We start from the raw sequence: 21,485 nt of genomic DNA, 5'->3' as shown, positions 1-21,485 counted from the left end.
AGGCTAGCATAAACCACGGGAGAAAGGGCTGTGGAGGACAGGGTCAGGCCAAGGCTATTTGGGATCACAGAAGCCCTAGGTGTTTCATGTCCATTGGCAACGAATATTTACGTAGTGAACGCTATGTGCCAAGCACGATTCTAGTGCTGAAAATGAAATACTGAGCAGAACACACGTAATTCTCTGCCATCAAAGAGTTTACGTGAAAAACTTTAAATGCCTGGTCCATGAGATGGTGAGACGTTGTACGAAGACGGGGACAGGAAAGCTAAGAGGCAGGAGGGAGGCCTGCTGAGAAGGTGCTGCGAGGAGGGGGCAGGCCACACTGGCATCTGCACAGGGCAGGACAAATGTGAAGGCTGGAGTGAGGGCATTCCTAGAAGATTTCAGACACTCAAGGAGGCCAGAATGAGTGAGGGCCAGGAAGGGGAGGAGAGCCAGGCACTAGAAGGAGAGGTTGGAGCGAATGAGGCAGGGGGCTTGACAGGGCTGCCATTTCTTCCCTGAACTCAGACACAAAACAAACAGAAGCACTAAGGGGAAAGAGAAACATATCAAATAAACAAACCAAACCAGTGTCTTACCTCGTTCATAGGTGGCAATACTGTCCATGTATTTGCATCTGGATCATACTTTTCTCCTGAGCTAAGAGTCTGCTTATTTTCATCTTGGCCCCCGAATACAAACAAAAATCCTTCTGCAAAGATCAAAGGAAACACAAATATGAAATGTGAGTCTTCAACAGCCATAAACGCCATAGCATATACAGAAACAACATCTGAAGAAACTCCCTGATGACAACAATGTTCTCTTTGGATTCAGGACTTTTATCACATCCCATTGGATCCTTGGTGATGGAGCCAAACCTGTGACAGACACTTTGACCATTGTGCTTTACCGATTACTGTCTTTGAGTGGATTTCCACCATCCTATAATGAAAAAGGAAGCCTGGCGTCACCCGCTCAGTCACCAGGCAACTCTGGGCCATCTCAGTTCATCTCTTCTATTCCCTCTCAGCCTCTGGGATTCTCATACAACTTCTGCACCGCAGTGCACACCTGTTCATTCAAGACCCCATGAATATCCAGATCTGAGGCATCTGCGTGCACTTTCTATTCAAAACAGGATCTAAGACCAACTGAACTTCCCATTTCATGTAATGGTGTATTAGGTTATTCTTCTACAAAAAACACTTAATTTGCTGGAAAAAATGTTTAAAAAGTAATCTTAGCCGGGTGGTGGTGGCTCACATCTGTAATCTCAGCACTTTTGGAAGCCAAGGTACAAGGACTGCTTGAGCGCAGGAGGTTCATAGGAGGCAACATAGCAACACCTCATCTCTACAAAAAATAATGTAATTAGCCGGGCACTGTGGTATTTGCCTGTAGTCTCAACTACTCAGGAGGCTGAAATGGGAGGATCGCTTGAGCCCAGGAGTGTGAAGCTGAAGTGGGCTGTGATCATGCCATTGCACTCCAGCCTGGGCAACAGAGTGAGATCTGGTCTCAAAAATAACAACAATAATAATCTTCTTAGAAGAGGAGAAACCAACAAGATAACAAGGCAAAACTTATGGGAAAATTACGACCTACAGAGGTTATCAAGCGTGAAAACCATTTTACACGGAGGGCATTTCCAATCTAGGAAAATTTAAACCTTTTGTCCTGGGGATGAAAAAGACAGCAGTTTAAGTTCCAGGTCCACAGAAAATGTGGCTTCTGGCAGGAGATCCTCTCCAAAGTTCGACACTGTCAGGATGAAGGCCAACCAGAATTCGTACTCAGATTTAAATCTCCTTGCTATCTGGGAAATCATAAGCCTTGAACTTAATTTACAGTTAATACCAAATTAGTAGTGTTTTCAGGCAACTGGCAGAAACAAATGTAAAACTTTTATAGAAGGACCTTAATCTAAGCCTTAGATTCTAACATCCCAGGACATCTAAGGCAGAAAGTTATTGCTACAAATAATTTTTTTCGATTTTTTTTTTTAAGACAGTCTCGCTCTGTCGCCCAGGCTGGAGGGCAGTGGTGCAATCACAGATCACTGCAACTTCTGCCTCCTGGGTTCAAGCAATTCTCCTCCTGGGTTCAAGCAATTCTCCTGCGTCACCCTCCTGAATATCTGGGATTACAGGCACATGCCACCACATACCCAGCTACTTTTTTTACTTTTAGTAGAGACGGGGTTTCACCATGTTGTCCAGTTGATTTCAAACTCCTGACCTCAAGTGATCCACCCGCCTCAGCCTCCAAAAGTGCTGGGATTATAGGTGTAAGCCACTGTGCCCGGATGCTACAAATAATGTTTAACAAACGAGCAGCAACCAGTCACAGATACCAGACATACCAAAAATTAGACTAAGAAAAGACCAGCAGAAGCAGATCATAGGAAATAGTCTTGCAAAGATTTCAAATATTATAGTAACCAGAAAGATGATTTTTTCAAGTTGGGATGAAGAATAAAGTCTAAAATTTATTTTAAAAAGAAAGATAATTTAAACAAATGCTTATCATGTTTAAAAAATAAAAATTAACTGGAAGATAACTCCAGATAACAGGGAACTATAGAAATAAGAGTGGATTGAAGGTAATGGTGGATTAAGTTATTCTCCTGTAAAAAGACAAGAATTTGTAGAAATTAACCAAAAAATCAATGGATAAATTTAATAGCACATTCATCAGAGTTAAGGAGAAAAGTCACTGAGTAGAAGATAAATCAAAAGATAATAATCAAGAGAACAGCACAGTAGGACAAAAAGATGGAAAATAATAAGAAAATTTTAAATATACACGAGAGAAAAGATTTTTTAGACTCGCCACTGACTTAACAACAATGGAAGCCAGAAGTCAGTGGAATGACTTCAATGTGCTGAAAAATAATAAATACCAAGCTGAAATGCTATACTCAGCAAAGATATCCTTTACTAATGAAGACAAAATAATGACATTTACAGGCAATCAAATCTGAGAGACGTTCACCAAAAGACCCATATTAAAGGAAATTCAAAAGGATGAACTTGAGAGAGAAGGCAGATGATCCTAGGTGGAAAGTCTGAGGAGTTAAGAAGGAAGAACAAAGAAAGTGGCAACTCTAAATGAACACTATCTACCTACCTACCTGCCTACCTGTCTATCTATCAATCATCTATCTACCTGTCCATCCGTCCGTCCATCCATCCATCCATCCATCCATCCATCCATCCATCCATCCAACATACATCAAAAAAATACATATTGTGTATATAGTAGCTACCCCTTATCTGAAGTTTTGGTTCCTGTGGTTTTATCACCCATGGTCAACTGCAGTCTGAAAATAGGTGAGTTCAGTAAAGTAAGATATTTTGAGAGAGACCACATTCACATAACTTTTATTACAGTATATTGTTATCGTTGTTTTATTATTAGTTATTGTCGTTAATCTTTTACTGTGCCGAACTTAAGCTTTACCATGGGTATGTATGTATAGTAAAAACACACAGTATACACAGGGCTCACCACTATCTGTGGTCTCAGGCATCTACGGGGGGTCTTGGAACGCATCCCTCATGGATAAGGGGGATCTACTGTACATATTTATTAGTGATAATGCATTTTAATACCGTAAGAGTGTGGAACATGGAAAATGAAGAAAAATTATCCTGAAGAGAACACAGGTACTGACTAATTTTGGACTTTGCTAACTTAAGACAGGCTGTAATTTCTAAGGTAATCTTCCTAAAGGGCTATTAACAAGAATATAAGTTCCAACTGGTAGAGAAGAAAAATTGAATGACAAAAAACAGTCAAAATCAATTTTTAAAAAGGCAAAAAAAAAAAAAAAGAAACAATGCAGGCTGGACAAATGGAATGACCTCTTCATTCACTCACTTCCGTTTCCGACAATTCCACTGTACACAGTCGCTCCTTCCATTGCTAGGTTTCTGAAACACCAATCCCTTAGGAAACTTTCAAAAATTAGTGATATAGGAGCCTTTGTGATAGGCGGGTATGTGTGAAAATTAGGCATATGTGTATATATTTTGGGGGGAAATGTAAGGGAGCTAATTCTGAGAAGATGCAACAGGGAAACTAGACCTACATCCTGCAGGCTGTACTACTCTGTCCAGCTCTTCATTACTGACAATAACATTAATAATTTTGGGACTCATAAAATGACTCCCCTTCTATACTATGGTAGAGCCTTGGCCATTTGTATGATACACTATGGTACAGTATACCTTTAAAAATGTTATAGCCTGGGCAACATAGCAAGATCCCATCTCTAAAAAGAGAAAAAAAATAAAAAATAAATTTTTAAAGATAAGGCTGCTGGGCGAGCAAAGACAATTAAATAAGGACTGCAGGAGGGCTGCTGACCACAATTAGAATGATGTGACATGACACTTATCAGGTGGACAAGGGGGCAGGACCACAGCGAAAAGAAAGGCAGCCAGCAAAGGCAATGCCTCAATGGCTATCTTTTCTATCAGCTCCTTAAGGGAGAGCTTCGGATAAAGTAGAGCAGTTTTCAGACTTGTAAAGGTCAAGTAAAACATTTTCCGTAGTAAGTAACTTTAAGCCATTGCCTATATAAGTAGCATTTCCTAAAGTCTCATAACTTTTTTTTGTTTGTTTTTTGAGACAGGATCTCACTCTGTCACCCAGGCTGGAATGCAGTGGTGTGATCACTGCTCACAGCAGTCTTGATCTCCTGGGCTCAAGAGATTCTCCCACCTCAGCCTCTCAAGTAGCTGGGACCACAAGTACATGCCACCATGCCTGGCTAATTTTTTTGATTTTTAGTAAAGACAGTTGTCTCTCCTACGTTGTCCAGGCTGGTCTCGAACTCCTAGGCTCCTCTCACTTTAGCCTTCTAAACTGCTTGGATTACAGGTGTGAGCCACCACACCCGGCCTTATATAACATATTTTATATAATTACATATTGTAATTCTAACCTGCAAATTTCAAAGATGGGACTACCATGGTGCAAAGAAATGCTGTGTTCCAGGTGTGGCCCTACAGCTACTTAGTGGGTAAGCATCACTGAAGTTTGCTCTCCTGACATTAAGTCATCAAGTAATTGCTCCTCCAGTAGTTCTTAAAAGCAGCTATGTGTTGAAGATTTGGGGATAATAAGGACTGACAGAAGATACGGTTTTCCTAACCACGGTCTCAGAAGCTAGAACTACACTAAAAATGTCATGTAGAGATAATAAAATTGTATCTTTAAAAGGCTCTCAGTCATTCTGTAAAACCTTGAGATTACACATTACTTGATCTGGTGTTTAAGGAAAATTTGCCACAGAACGGTACCTGCTGAGAGAACTCCATGGTTAATTCTCGGCATGCTTAAAGGGGCCAGTTCGATCCAAAGCTGCCTGTTAGGGTCATAGAGAGGGCACATGCATCGCATCGCTGCTGTGGGTTTCCGTGAACTAAGGAAGTAAATAATTGATCAGTAGTTAATATGCTTCATACAGTTCTTTTTATAAATAACCATCACTAGTTTTAGTGCACTAAAGAAAATTTAAAACATTTTAAAAATCGAATGTAATTATGCTTTAGATACCGAAAAACATTATGAATTCTTGTTTACATGGAACTACCTCTTCCCATATACCACTTTTCAAACAACTCCCACCTCATACTTACACTCTCTCTTCTCCACCAACAGTCACGATGCACTCGGAGTAGCCCCGGGGTTTGAAGTTGGCCAGCATCGCCTCTCCTTGCTGCGGCTGGCTGAGCGGTATATTGCTACACTCTTTGACAATTTCTCGTACTAATGGTTCATTCAGCATCTGTTCCCGTAAATAACTGGAGTCCAACCCTGAAACCCACAGAGCTGACATAACATCCTTCATGTGGACCTTCAGAAGAGGGAAGAAAGATGGGGCGAAAACAATGGAAAATGCAACACATCATTTTTAGAATCTACATTTTCCACCTCATGGAAAACAAACTGTTAACACTCAGGTTACTACCAGGCAAGTGAGACATACTGGTGCTGCTTGAGTATCTTCTCCTGGCCCTGACTGTCTACTTTCCAGAGTCTTGATAAGTAAAAGTTTAATTTTTAAAAATCATCAGTTTATTTGAGGTATCACTGTAAAGTTTCAAGCAGCTTCCTTTACACCTTAAAAGATTCCCATTTCAATAGGAAAAGAGAGGAAAAGAACCAGCTATAATTTGCTTTATTTCACATATTTGGATGTGCCATGAGTTAAATCATGTTTATGCAAATATTATATAAAGTAATAGCTCAATACAATACGTTAAACTTAGATTAACATATCAACAATAATAATACAAGAAAAATATACAAAAGCCAAAGTTTAAAATCATTTTTGCAGTAATTACTGTTCAAAAATATCTGACGTGACTAATATGAATTATATACTTTTACTGCTCAATCACTAAATTTGAACCAACTGACTAAAGCATTTTATAAATGTAAAATAAAACTGTGGGCTTTAAAAATCAACTGTCTTTACAGCATGAAGTTTAAACTGACCAAAGTACAAAGAACTGCCTCGTTTTCCTAGCAACTAGCCAACCTTAAGCATCTCCCTTGCTTTAAGGCAAGAAGAGGGCAGGACGGAAGGTGGCGAGGAGCAGCATGTCCCACTGTGGTCTTGGTGAGTGGGAGCACAGAGGAAATTTTTCTCATTTTTCTATCTCCTTTACCAATCTCCCCAACTAACACGGAAAGCAGAACACTACCTGTCCTTACCTGTCCCTATTAAAACTAATATTACAAATATGGTTTCTAAACATACATACTTCCAGGCTTACAGAATTCAAAAAATTATAAGATAATCATCAAAATTTAATAGTCGAGTTTTAACTTACAAGAACAACTAACAGTACAATTATACATTTTGAGATCCACTCTTACACCTAATATATTTCTTATTTTGAAAACAGTAATTGGAGCTAGTGTCTTATTTATAATAATCAGACTTAAAAATAAAGTCCTGGCTGGGCATGGTGGTTCACACTTGTAATCCCAGCACTTTGGGAAGCTAGAGTGGGAGGACTGCTTGAGCACAGGAGTTTGAGACCAACCTGGGCAACACAGCGAGACCCTGTCTCTACAAAAATCAAACAATCAGCTAGGCATGGTGGCACATGCCTGTGGTCCTAGCTACTCGGAGGCTGAGGTAGGAAGATCACTTCAGCCAGGAAGGCTGGGACTGCAGTGAGCTATGATCGTGCCACTCTGGCTACTGCCCTTCAGCCTGGGAGACAGACTGAGACTCTCTGTCCCGCAAAACCCTCAAGTCCTGTGATTTTTCTCCTTCCTCCAAGGTATTCACAATTTGGATCTAAATGCTGATATTCTTTAAGACCTTCTTTCCAGGCTGTCACTCCCAGAACCTTCCCTCTTGAAACTGCACTGCCGCAGAAACTCCAGAGCCTGCGTGCTTTCTCCTGCGTGGTGTCAATCACAGCTGAAGCTCCTCAGGCCCATGCCCCTCCACCCCTGCCAGCGATCCACGTGCCACCCCCCTGCCTGCTGCAGGCACCTGACGCCTGGCAGAGGTTAGCCTAGTGATGTAGTAGGTCAGGATGCTGAGAACAAGGGTGGGGATCCTGCGTTTCTATAATCTCCAGCTTAAGCTTGAAATGCATTTTCCCATTAAAAACAACATACAAAGGATATTACGCTCCTTACAAGGGTTAATATTTTCACTGATACATTGTGTGGCATGGGCTTTTGCAGACTGGTCTGAAAAATCAACTGCTGTCATGATATAGGGGAACACGTTTTACAGGTATCTTTTAGATTGCTGCTTCGTAAGTCTTTCACGTTGAAGAAGAAAAATAAAACAACCATAATTTGCATTAAAAAGAAATAAAAAGGCAAATTTGACCATGTTATAAATGACAGGTACCTTTCTTATTTCTGTATCATGTGCTATCCATCGAATTACTGCTTCAAAGACGTATCTTTCATTGCCAACGTTTAACTTCTCAAGAGAAATAACTTCTTTAAGCTTTTGAGGACTCAGCTCTAAGAATTCTTCCGTGCTGCTGACGTCTCGGAAATGAGTTTCCAGGTATTCTGTGGCAAGGTAATGAACGTGATGGAGGCAGTAATGTAGTGCAAAGTCACGGATACCGATACAGTTCTCAGCAGCAATGCAGCCTTCCAAAAACTCACAGCACAGGGTTTTAAGGTCCGTCAGTAGTAGCAGGTCAGCTGCCTGAACAACATCTTGGATTGTATCTTCATTTAGCCTGATCTAAAAAAGTAGCGTAATTATCTTATATTTGAATGTGTACATTTAAAACCCAAACCACTAATCTATTAGTTTGGGCCACATGAAATTTCCATTTATTTTAGATCAAAGATAATCGAATATTGGCAATTTCATATGGTTTAACCCAGCATTTTTTTTTTTTTTCCCAAGAGTTGGAAGGCACCAACATAAGCAATTGTGTGCTTGGTTAACTTTTCCCAGCTCTGCCCTTGCTGTACCAATGTCAACCACCAATAACCCTTCTAGGGTGAACTGTCCATGTTGCTCACTTCTGTAATTCAGAGAAAAACCTTAATGACTCAAATCCTTGGGAAACGGAAAGTTCTGCATTCTATGGTAAAGTCAACCTGATTAAGTACCAGCATCAGAACTGATGAAAATCTTGCTTCCCAACCTATGAAGTTCACTATTCTGCTAAATGGCATGCCAACCTGAATGCTAACCCCTTGAAGGGAGAGGGCTTTCCAGTGTTTCGGAAGCCTCATTCTGCATCCCAAAACACTGTACGCAGTGCAATTTGGTTCACAGACAGATACACTTAGGTCTCAAAACTACTTTTTGGAATAAATCCCTAATAGAAGGGTGTTTTTTTTTCCTCATTGTGAACATCTACTTTTCCTTAATTTTCTTCAATTTTCTGACTAATGCTTCTTTCTCCACCCACTTCACAGTGCTCCAAAGCATCAGGAAAGAAACAGTTCTCTAAAATATTGCCACAGTCCTAAGTGGACCACCCCAAAGCATGGGAACTTCACCCACATTCGCAAATGCAAGGGAAACTTCATGAAGAGTATAGCAAGAAACATTTTTACATTTTACACTTTTTGTACCACAGATTTTTTAAAAAGTATAATTGCCAATCGTCTTAGACACTGAGCAACAAAAATGTGGAAAGTAGTATGGTGAGTAAGCCACAAGTAGGGGAAAATGTTCCATTTATATGACATTACATTTAGCCACAAGACAGCAGGCAGCTGTAGACTCTTCAAATATAGGCACGTGAAAAAAACACTCAACCGCATTTCAATAAAACAAAACTGCCAATTCAGGAGTTTGTTATAACTTATATTCCAACTATCATTTTAAATTTAAATTGGGAACAAATCACAGAAGTCAATCTGTAAATAATGTTTCAACTTTCAAATCCAAGCCTGAACATGAATAGGCTCTTACTGGCTTATAACTCGTTATACTAATAACTGCTGCTGGATTGACTTCACAAGTTAGACCAGAGGTTGGTCTTAGCCCTGGTTTTGTGATGCTACAGAGTATCTCTGGGCTGTCCCCAAATTAACTTAAATTCGTTTACTTTTAACAAACATACATGTACACACCCACCCCCTAGTATTGAGAGAAGAGAGAAAGCATGAAATCAAACCAAAACCTTCAAAAAGGATGAGAATCACTGCGTTTAACACTGGACAGAATGAATATATTTGGACAAAGAAAGCAATACATTCAGAATACTCAGAAAATACATAAGAGAAACAGCCCCTACAGAAAGGAAAACAAGAGGGATGAAGAAGGAATAAAGGAGGGAGTAGGGAACAAGATCTCAGAAAGAATAAAGATGAAATGCATTCTCACACAGCCAAAGGTAAGATGCACTGACCTCTTCCTTCTGTTAAAACAAAACAAAACAAAACAAAAAACTAACCCTGATTCATATGGAAGATTTTTCTTGTGTCTTCATGCTTTCCTTGAAATCACACCATGGGGAATGGGTAGTTGGAGGAGGGCAAAGGAATAGAAAGAAGTCTGATCGCTTATCATTTTCCTCCCTGGGTATCACAAAGTCTCCAGAAGTTCAAGTGGACATGGAGAGGAAACGGACATCAGGAAGAGAGAATGAGGGTGGGGCAGGGATGTGGGTACTACTGAGGCAACAGGACCAAGGCATCATGAATAAGGTGCTTGTCAAATAATCCACAATGCCCCAGGAAGTTCCTATTTCCATGCTATGGAGACAAAACAAGTTTTGTATCCCCAGTCGTATGGACACAAAGCAAGAGTGGAATCGGGATTCCAAAGCAAAAACCAAAAAGACAGCAGTCAGGGCAGCATCCTATGTTCTTTAATATCTCATATGAGAAGGTGGGGCTCAGAATGGCAGCAACAAACTGGGATTTGGGTCTAAGATCTTACTTGGTCTGCTTCTCTAGGAGCAGAGCCATGGAAGAACACACATGGGGTGCCATTACCAGTAGGAGGTGTCAGTCAATGCACACAGTGAGAGAAGATGAAGATGACAGTGCTACTTTGTCATATAATGCATGAAAGGAGACCCTCACCCTGAGCTTGAGAAGCCTTTACTTAGGTCTTCCTTCCTTTGTTTCTCATCATACCTGCCCACTGAAGATGTAATCCAGGATCTCTCTCATAACCATTACCGATATCCCTTCAAGTTCAATCTTATAAGTTGATCCATCATCTTTTGGAGGATTATAGTTTAACTTTGTCCTAAGAAAGGGAAAAAAATGTAAAATTTCTATGAAAGAACAGAAATAGCTATAAATATTTATGTACTCAAAACTCATAATGTATAAGAATCTTATCAGTGTATGAATCCCCACCTAGAAAATTTAGTTCGTTAACTTTAGGTCTATGTATTTTTATAACTTTCAACTACAAAACATTGGTCCCAGGATCCCAAATGTTACTTCTTAAAAAACAAAAACAAAACAGATGACCAAAGAACTAAGATCCACATGACCATGAATCTGTATTTCACCTTGGAAATCCCAGTCCCTTTAGGCTTGTTTTCTAATGTATTGAATTAGCTAATTAATCTTCAATAATGTAACAAGGACTCCACAAACCTGCCATCCAAAACAAAAGCTAAGACCTTGTCAATAGCCCGCTTCTAACCAGATGGTCTTCCCCAACAAATCCATTCCTCTGCTTCCACCATCTGAAGTAACCATTATCCCAAATCTTACGCTCACTTTTTCCTTGCTTTATTACTGCATCCATGAAATATATATTTTAAATTTTCAGTTGCTTTATAATTAATCATCCATTTTGCATTATTGTTTTATAAAAATGACTTAAATTTTATAGAGGTGTGCATATCACACTGGTTCTTTTGTTCTTTCTGCTGTGCAATATCCCATTTTCCTGTTGATGGGCATCTGGGGTTGTCTCCAGGTTTTCGATATTGTGAACTGTGATGGTACGACTATTATTGCATATGACTCTTTTGTACTATGTTAAAGAATTTTTTGGCTGGGTGCAGTGGCTCACGCCTGTAATCCCAGCACTTTGGGAGGCTGAGGTAGGTGGCTCACTTGAGGCCAGGAGTTCGAGGCCAGGCTGGCCAACATGGTGAAACCCCATCTCTACTAAAAATGCAAACATCGACTGGGAGTGGTGGTGGCATACGCCTGTAATCCCAGCAATGCAGGAGGCTGAGGCACAAAAATAGCTGTAACCTGAGAGATGGAGGTTGCAGTAAGCTGAGATAATGCCAATGCACTCCAGCCTAGGTGACAGAGCGAGACTCTGCCTCAAAAAAACAAAATAAAATAAAATAAAAATAAATTAAAAATAAATAAATAAATAAAAATTTCCCTTGGGTCTGCTCCTGGGAGTAGAATTATGCTAACTTATTCTCCATGGTAGGTGGTGCTGTTTATAGCCTCGTATACTATGTATGTGTAAGGGCATCTGTGGACTCATAAACTCTACAACATTTGAATCTGTCACACTTCTTAAATTTTGTCAACTGAATAAGAGAAATATGGTATCTCACTGTGGTTGTCATCTGCATTCTCTTACTACCCAGGTGCTGAACATCTCTTTGTATGTTTGTGGCCACATGCTTCCCTTTTTGCAAAACATTTGTTCATGTCTCTCGTTCATTTTTCACTAATTGTCCTTCTCATATTGAGGCGTAGGAGTTCTTTACATATTTGTGATACTAATCATTTAACAGGCATTAACTTTTTAAAAGGTGCCTTTTAAAAAACTTTTTAAAAAAGAGCCTTTTTAAAAACTTAAAAAAAAAATAAACAAACTGATGAAGAATTTGAAGAACAATTTTTCGGTCAATGCTTTTTCTTTTAAGAACTTAAATCTAGATATTCCCAATGTTTTTTACTAAGAAAATTTAAGGTTTTAAAAAAAATTCAAGTGAAATTTAAAAATAGCTTTGAAACATGCTGTTGGTATGAATTATAACTCTGTTAAATCTCAGGATTGACACTGTGTTACCTGCTACCTAATAACCATGTTTTCTAAGAAAAGAAAAGCACCGCTTCAAATACTGGTAATCCAAATAGTGAGTTACAGGGAGAACTTCTTAGAAACAAATATTTAAACTCATTATTTGCATTCAGACTGCTATAATAAAGTCAACAAAGAATCAGACTTTTGGTAGACTGAATACAAAGAGAACAGGAAATATTAACAAAATTTCTTTTATTTTTGCTTTTGAGACAGGGTCTCACTCTGTCACCCAGTCTGGAGTGCAGTGGCACAATCACAGCTCACTGCAACCTCCTCCTCCTGGGTTCAAGTGATTCTCCTGCCTCAGCCCCCCAAGTAGCTGGGACTACAGGCACACGCCACAACACTCAGCTAAATTTTGTACTTTTTGTAGAGACTGGGTTTCACCATCTTGCCCGGGCTGGTTTCGAACTCCTAAACTGATCTGCCACCTCAGCCTCCCAAAGTGCTGTGATTATAGGCATGAGCCACCGCACCCAGTCAATGAAATTTCATATGCTAGCAAACAGACAAGGGTAACTGACTTGGCGTATCTGAGGAAGCTTAATCCCAATTTAGCAGTAAGCAAAGCCGAGACTCAACCTGAATTGGACTGAAAACTCCCCAAAGGCTCTGGGAACTGGTAGTACAGGGTAGGTGAGGACAAGGTCGGGGTGGGGCAGGGGGTAAAAGATAAGCTAAAAACAGAACTGTTAACAAAGTCTTAGGAAATAATTGAATTTCCGAATTCTCCCTCCATGTGGATACACATCTTCCCTGTAGAGCTCAGTGGAAGATAAATGACTTATATTTTGAGGAGTATACAACTGAGGGTCTCTGGACAGGGCAGAACCAGGCACATTTGAGGGTAGATGTATTGTAAATGAGAGGGTTAACACAATGTTTACATACTGAATGCTGGACCATTAGTCTTTTTCTCTCAACTCTGCTCCTAAAATACTGAAAGCCAGAACGTATCTTCCAAGCAAGAAACAAAGACTCTCCTGGAGGACTTGATCAGCCCAAGGGTACAGACCCAAGGGCACGGACATCAATCTGCCCTAAGAAAATGGCTCAGTTTGACCACACAACAGCGAAACCTGTGTTCAACAAGTCTAACCTATACGGCTCTGAGCTTCCGGCACATTTTGAAGCAGTATTTCTAAAACTTTCTCACGTCACATCACACACAGAAAACGCAGTATTACTCTGGGCTAAATAGAGGAGGCCTGTAGGCTCATGGCTGGACAGGGCCCCCAGCCTCTGGAGATGCTGCTCAGCTACTCTGAAGACTGACACCAATCAGTATCTTCACATATTTGCAATGTGTTTTTTTGGCACATTGGTTAAGAAACTGTTTTAGAGCACTGCTCTTAAAAATAGAGCCAACAGGACTCATTAGATATTTAACAAAGATAAAAGACAGGAACAAAACTGATAAGAAAAGAGATAACTTAAAGGAAGTAAAGATTGTGGTAAAATGAAAAGTTCAGGGAAAAAAGAAAAATTCATCTTAATCTTCCCAGAGGGAAAAGACAGCATATTGTGTACATAAAACAATAGTATGATGATATAAAAAGAAACATTCATAAGCCAGCAAAAAATGTTAATGACTGAAAAAAAAATTTTTTTTAAATATAGGGTCAAGATAAAAAGTTGAGGAAATCTCCTAGAAAAGACAACAAAAAGACAAAGGCAGAAAATATGAGAGATGGCTAAGCACATGGCTCATGCCTATAACCCCAGTGCTTTGGAAGGACTGCTTGAGCCCAGGTGTTCGAGACCAGACTGGGCAACACAGCGACACCCCACCTCTATTTTTTTTTTAATTTTTTAAATAATTTTTTAAAAAAGAAAATAGGAGAGATAAGTTAAGAAAATGGAAGATCAGTCCAGAAGGTTCAACATCTGAAAAAAAGTAATGTCCCCCCACCAAAAAAGATAAGACTATTAAGGAAGTACTCTCAACAACAGATGAAAATAGACCCACTCCAGAACACATCATAATAATAATTCAGGATACGAGAAATAAAGAAAAAAGTCTTATAAGCTTTCAGAAAGAAAAACAGGCTATACGGAAACGATCAAGAATCAGAATGGCTTCATACTTGTAAATGAAAGTTAAATAACAAAGAAGAAATTACTTTAAAATTCTGAAAGAAAATTATTTCAGACCTAGATTTTTATAACTAGCCAAACTATCAACCAAGTGGCAGGAGGGAACAAAGACATTTTCAGCTATACGAAGTCACAAAACAATTTACTTCTCATGCAACCTTTCTTGGGATGGTGTTAGAAAATGTGCCCCAACAAAACAAAGGAATGTATCAAGAAAGTGGAAGATTCTGGATACTAACAAGATGCAATTCAAACAGGAAGGAAGGGAAAGGAATGCAGAATAATGGTGAACAATGATCCCGGAATGACAGCTATGTACCAGCAGAAGGAAGACAGTCCATTCTGGTGACAGTAGAAGGCCCCTGTAGATCTTTAACATCAAATATATAATGTGTATGATAGTATACAGAGGATATTTAGACAACTTTCTTTCCTCCCTGTATTTCCTATCTACTATTCCTGCCCATACAGTCTCCAGTGAACTAATGGTTTTACTTAAAAGGTACTTCATTGCCACTGGCTATCCTCTAGGTGTATTTATTTGCCTGATGCTTTTACTAAAAGTGAAGGAAAGAATATGAGTCAATTCTCCATCAAGAGAGAAAACAGTGTAAGAATAAAATACCAAAATATCTGGCTATGAAATGCATCATATAATCTTTTTGGCAGCAGACATGTCTTCACTTAGGATGTCATGACTATTTGTATTTCTCAGTCACTGCGCTGGTTATCAACATATGTAACCTCTCAGCTCCAAATTCACCCTTTTTTGCTTGCTTTGGAAAAATGGATCTGATCCTTTTAAATCATTTTCCTTTGTCAAATGGCATGATGTTAAGCTTCAGTTAAAGGCACTGGAGAGACACTGGAGGAGGTGAGAGTTTTGCTTGCTGGTTGTGGTGAAGAGAACTGCCTCCTGCCAGGCAGTCTTCTCTCCCAGCACCAGGCTCCCAAAGTGCACAGCTGCAACCACACCCTGAAGTTTTCTCCACAGCCTCCTTCAAGTACCTTCCCATGAATAGCTTTCTCAGGCATCTTAGAGCAGCAGTCCCCAACCTTTTTGGCACCAGAGACTGGTTTCATGGAAGACAATTTTTCCACAGATGGGAGTTCTGGGGATAGTTTCAGGATGAAACTGTTCCACCTCAAATCATCAGGCATTAGATTCTCACAAGGAACATGCAACCTAGATCCCTCACATGCCCAGTTCACAATAGGGTTCGCGCTCCTATGAGAATCGAATGACACCGCTGATCTGACAGGAGGCGGAGCTCAGGCAGGAAAGCCCCATCACCAGGGCCTCACCTCCCACTGTGTGGTCCAGTCCTAAGGCCATGGACCAGTGCCTTAGAAGACAGATTTCCAGCAAGTTCCACAATGTGGCTTTTCTGCCATGCAGTGAGCCATGGGTGTGTCCTAATAAGTCAGCTCTGGGGTAGCAGATGCTCCATATATCTATTCCTGTATTTTTTAGAGTTTTCTTTACTTCTTACTGGCCAATCCCTCATTACTCCAATCTCCTGTTGTAGTTAATAATTCTTTATATTAAATTTTCTTTGTTCAAACTGCTCTGTGGTTTCTCTCTCCTGACTAGACCCAGACAGACACTAACAGCCACTAAAAAATTTAGAGGAGGTATCTCCAAACCATGTTCAGATAGAGGAGCTTCAGGATAGAATTAGAGTTCTTACTTTAAAGTAACTCAGGTTCAACCAAGAGCCAGCTGTACTTGCTTGTGTATGTGGCATTAGATTCTCATAGGAGCACAAACCCTATTGTGAACTGGGCATGTCAAGGATCTAGGTTGCACGTTCCTTGTGAGAATCTAATGGCTGATGATCTGAGGTGGAACAGTTATACCCTGAAACTATCCCCAGAACTCCTGTCTGTGGAAAACTTGCATGTGTCTTGCAGACAGTGGTAGGATGGCGGAAACTAGGCTATCAGGGAAAAGATTACAAGAAGCCCCCTTTTTCAAATTATTATTATACTTTAAGCTCTGGGTTACATGTGCAGAATGTGCAATTTTGTTACATAGGTATACATGTGCCACGGTGGTTTGCTGAACCCATTAACCCGTCACCTACATCAGATATTTCTCCTAATGTTATCCCTCCCGTAGGCCGCCACCCCCAACAGGTCCCAGTGTGTGATGTTCCCCTCCCTGTGTCCATGTGTTCTCATTGTTCAACTTTCACTTATGAGTGAGAACATGCATTGTTTGGTTTTCTGATCTTGTGATAGTTTGCTGAGAATGATGGTTTCCAGCTTCATCCATGTCCCTGCAAAAGACATGAACTCATCCTTTTTTATGGCTGCATAGTATTCCATGGTGTATATGTGCCACATTTTCTTAGTCTATCATTGATGGACATTTGGGTTGGTTCCAAGTCTTTGCAGTTGTAAACAGTACCGCACCAAAAATACGTGTGCATGTGTCTTTATAGTAGAATGATTTACAATCCTTTGGGTATATGCCCAATAATGGGATTGCTGGGTCAAATGGTATTGCTAGTTCTAGATCCCTGAGGAATCGCCATACTATCTTCCACAATGGTTGAACTAATTTACACTCCCACCAACAGTGTAAAAGTGTTCTTATTTTTCCACAACTGATCCAGCATCTGTTGTTTCCTGACTTTTTAATGATCGCCATTCTAACTGGTGTGAGATGCTATCTCACTGTGGTTTTGATTTGCATTTCTCTAAGGACCAGTTTTATGACGAGCATTTTTTCATGTCTGTTGGCTGCATAAATGTCTTCTTTTGAGAAGTGACTGTTCATATCCTTTGCCCATTTTTTGATGGGGTTGTTTGCTTTTTTTTTGTAAATTTGTTTAAGTTCTTTGTAGATTCTGGATATTAGCCCTTTGTCAGATGGATAGATTGCAAAAATTTTCTCCCATTCTGTAGGTTGCCTGTTCACTCTGAGGGTAGTTTCTCTTGCTGTGCAGAAGTTCTTTAATTAGATCCCATTTGTCGTTTTTTGCTTTTTTGCCATTGCTTTTGGTGTTTTAGACATGAAGTCTTTGCCCATGCCTTTGTCTTGAATGGTACTGCCTAGGTTTTATTCTAGGATTTTTATGGTCCTAGGTCTTACGTTTAAGTCTTTGATCCATCTTGAGTTGATTTTTGTATAAGATGTAAGAAGGTCCAGTTTCAGTTTTCTGCAGATGGCTAACCAGTTTTCCCAGCACGATTTATTAAATAGGGAATCTTTTCCCCATTGCTTGTGTGTGTCAGGTTTGTCAAACTTCAGATGGTGGTAGACGTGTGGTGTTATTTCTGAGGCCTCCGTTCCGTTCCATTGGTCTATGTATCTGTTTGGTACCGGTACCATGCTGTTTTGGTTACTGCAGCCTTGTAGTAAAGTTTGAAGTCAGGTAGCGTGATGCCTCCTCACTTTGCTCTTTGTTCTTCTTGCCCAGGGTTGTCTCGGCTATGCGGGCTCTTTTTTGGTTCATATGAAGTTTAAAGTAGTTTTTTCCAATTCTGTGAAGAAAGTCTGTGGTAGCTTGATGGGGATAGCATTGAATCTATAAATTACTTCGGGCAGTAAGGCCATTTTCACAATATTGATTCTTCCTAACCATGAGCATGGACTGTTTCTCCATTGTTTGTGTCCTCTCTTATTTCCTTGAGCAGTGATTTGTAGTTCCCTTGAAGAGGTCCTTCACATCCCTTGTAAGTTGGATTCCTAGGTATTTTATTCTCTTAGTAGCAATTGTGAATGGGAGTTCACTCATGATTTGGCTATTGTCTGTTATTGGTGTATAGGAATGCTTGCGACTTTGCACATTCATTTTGTATCCTGAGACTTTGCTGCAGTTGCTTATCAGCTTAAGGAGATTTTCGGCTGAGACGATGGGGTTTTCTAAATATACAATCATGTCACCTGCAAATAGAGGCAATTTGACTTCCTCTCTTCCGATTTCAATACCCTTTATTGCATTGTCTTGCCTGATTGCTCTGGCCAGAACTTCCAATACTATGTTGAATAGGAGTGGTGAGACAGGGCATCCTTGTCTTGTGTCAGTTTCCAAAAAGAATACTTCCAATTTTTGCCCATTCAGTATGATATTGGCTCTGGGTTTGTTGTAAATAGGTCTTATTATGTTGAGATATGTTCCATCAATACCTAGTTTATTGAGAGTTTTTACCATGAAAGGCTGCCGAATTTTGTCAAAGGCCTTTTCTACATCTGTTGAGATAATCATGTGGTTTTTGTCGCTGGTTCTCTTTATGTGATGGATTATGTTTATTGATTTGCATATGTTGAACCAGCCTTGCATCCCAGGGATGAAGCCAACTTGATCGTGGTGGATAAGCTTTCTGATGTGCTGCTGGATTCGGCTTGCCAGTATTTTACTGAGGATTTTTGCATCAATGTTCATCAGGGATATTGGCCTAAAATTCTTTTTTTGTTGTGTCTCTCCCAGGCTTTGGTATCAGGATGATGCTGGCCTCATAAAATGAGTTAGTGAGGATTCCCTCTTTTTCTATTGATTGGAATAGTTTCAGAAGGAATGGTACCAGCTCCTCGTTATACCTCTGGCAGAACTCAGCTGTGAATCCGTCTGGTCCTGGACTTTTTTTTGGTTGGTAGGCTATTAATTATTGCCTAAATTTCAGAACCTATTATTGGTCTATTCAGAGATTCAACTTCTTCCTGGTTTAGCTTTGGGAGGGTGTGTGTGTCCAGGAATTTATCCATTTCTTCTAGATGTTCTAGTTTATTTCTGTAGAGGTATTTATAGTATTCTCTGATGGTAGTTTGTATTTCTGTGCGATCGGTGGTGATATCCCCTTTATCATTTTTTATTGCGTCTACTTGATTCTTCTCTCTTTTCTTCTTTATTAGTCTTGCTAGCAGTCTGACCATTTTGTTGAACTTTTCAAAAAACCAGTTCCTGGATTCATTGATTTTTTGAAGGGTTGTGTCTCTATCTCCTTCAGTTCTGCTCTGATCTTAGTTATTTCTTGTCTTCTGCTAGCTTGTGAATATGTTTGCTCTTGCTTCTCTAGTTCTCTTAATTGTGATGGTAGGGTGTCGATTTTAGACCTCTCCTGCTTTCTCTTGTGGGCATTTGGTGCTATAAATTTCCCTCTACATACTGCTTGAAATGTGTCCCAAAGATTCTGGTACGTTGTGCCTTGGTTCTCATTGGTTTCAAAGAACATCTTTATTTCTGCCTTCATTTCGTTTTGTACCCAGTAATCATTCAGGAGCAGGTTGTTCAGTTTCCATGTAGTTGTGTGGTTTTGAGTGAGATTCTTAATCCTAAATTCTAATTTGATTGCAGTGTGGTCTCAGACAGCTTGTTGTGATTTCTGTTCTTTTACCTTTGCCAAGGGGTGCTTTACTTCCAATTATGTGGTCAATTTTAGAATAAGTGCAATATGGTGCTGAGAATGTATATTCTGTTGATTTGGGGTGGAGAGTTCTGTAGATGTCTATTCGGTCTGCTTGGTCCAGAGCTGAGTTCAAGTCCTGCATACCCTTGTTAATTTTCTGTCTCATTGATCTGTCTAATATTGACAGTGGGGTGTTAAAATCTCCCACTATTAGTGTGTGGGAGTGTAAGTCTCTTTGTAGGTATCTAAGAACTTGCTTTATGAATCTGGGTGCTACTGTATTGGGTGCATATACATTTAGGATAGTTAGCTCTTCTTGTTGAATTGATCCCTTTACCATTATGTAATGGCCTTCTTTGTCTCTTTTGATCTTTGTTGGTTTCAAGTCTGTTTTATCAGAGACCAGGATTGCAACCCCTACTTTTTCTGCTTTCCATTTGCTTGGTAGATCTTCCTCCATCCCTTTATTTTGAGCCTATGTGTGTCTTTGCACGTGAGATGGGTCTCCAGAATACAGCACACTCATGGGTCTTGACTCTTTATCCAATTTGCCAATCTGTGTCCTTCAATTGCGGTATTTAGCCCATTTACATTTAAGGTTAATATTGTTATGTGCGAATTTGACCCTGTCATTATGATGCTAGCTGCTTATTTCACCTGTTAATTGATGCAGTTACTTCATAGCATCGATGGTCTTTACAACTTGGCATGTTTTTGCAGTGGCTAGTACCGGTTGTTCCTATCCATGTTTAATGCTTCCTTCAGGAGCTCTTGTAAGGCAGGCCTGGTGGTGACAAAATCTCTCAGCATTTGCTTGCCTATAGAGGATTTTATTTCTCCTTCACTTATGAAGCTTAGTTTGGCTGGATATGAAATTCTGGCTTGAAAATTCTTTTCTTTAAGAATGTTGAATATTGGCCCCCACTCTCTTCTGGCTTGTAGGGTTTCTGCAGAGAGATCCACTGTTAGTCTGATGGTTTCCCTTTGTGGGTAACCCCACCTTTCTCTCTGGCTGCCCTTAACATTTTTTCCTTCATTTCAACCTTGGTCAATCTGACAATCATGTGTCTTGGGGTTGCTCTTCTCGAGGAGTATCTTTGTGGCGTTCTCTGTATTTCCTAAATTCGAATGTTGGCCTGCCTTGCTAGGTTGGGGAACTTCTCCTGGATAATATCCTGAAGAGTGTTTTCCAACTAGGTTCCATTCTCCCCATCACTTTCAGGTACACCAATCAAATGTACATTTGGTCATTTCACATAGTCCTGTATTTCTTGAAGGCTTTGTTCATTTCTTTTCACTCTTCTTTTCTCTAATCTTGTCTTCTTGGTTTCATTAATTTGATCTTCAATCACTGATATCCTTTCTTCCACTTGATCGAATCAGCTACTGAAGTTTGTGTATGCTTCATGAAGTTCTCATATTGTGATTTTCAGCTCCATCAGGTTATTTAAGGTCTTCTCTACACTGGTTATTCTACTTAGCCATTCGTCTAACCTTTTTTGAAGGTTTTTCGATTCCTTGCGATGGGTTAGAACATGTTCCTTTAGCTCAGAGA

The 21,485-nt window shown here is 39.9% G+C and overlaps 1 protein-coding gene across 1 annotated transcript in view; it reads right to left on the bottom strand.

Annotated features, from left to right (window-relative positions):
• The window catches only part of GAN (gigaxonin), a 64,052-nt gene that overhangs the window by 16,668 nt on the left and 25,899 nt on the right, over nucleotides 1–21,485 (bottom strand). The window contains exons 2-6 of the mRNA XM_003272472.3: nucleotides 10,597–10,711; nucleotides 7,883–8,233; nucleotides 5,637–5,854; nucleotides 5,298–5,419; nucleotides 585–697 (exon numbers count right to left, since the gene is read on the bottom strand). Of these exons, the coding sequence (XP_003272520.1) occupies nucleotides 585–697; nucleotides 5,298–5,419; nucleotides 5,637–5,854; nucleotides 7,883–8,233; nucleotides 10,597–10,711 (919 nt within the window). The remainder of the gene's footprint in view (nucleotides 1–584; nucleotides 698–5,297; nucleotides 5,420–5,636; nucleotides 5,855–7,882; nucleotides 8,234–10,596; nucleotides 10,712–21,485) is intronic.

This window comes from Nomascus leucogenys, chromosome 2 (assembly GCF_006542625.1).
Source record: "Nomascus leucogenys isolate Asia chromosome 2, Asia_NLE_v1, whole genome shotgun sequence".
Classification (NCBI taxonomy): domain Eukaryota; kingdom Metazoa; phylum Chordata; class Mammalia; order Primates; family Hylobatidae; genus Nomascus; species Nomascus leucogenys.
Note: the sequence above shows the minus strand (reverse complement) of the source record. Positions and strands in the feature narration are given on the sequence as shown.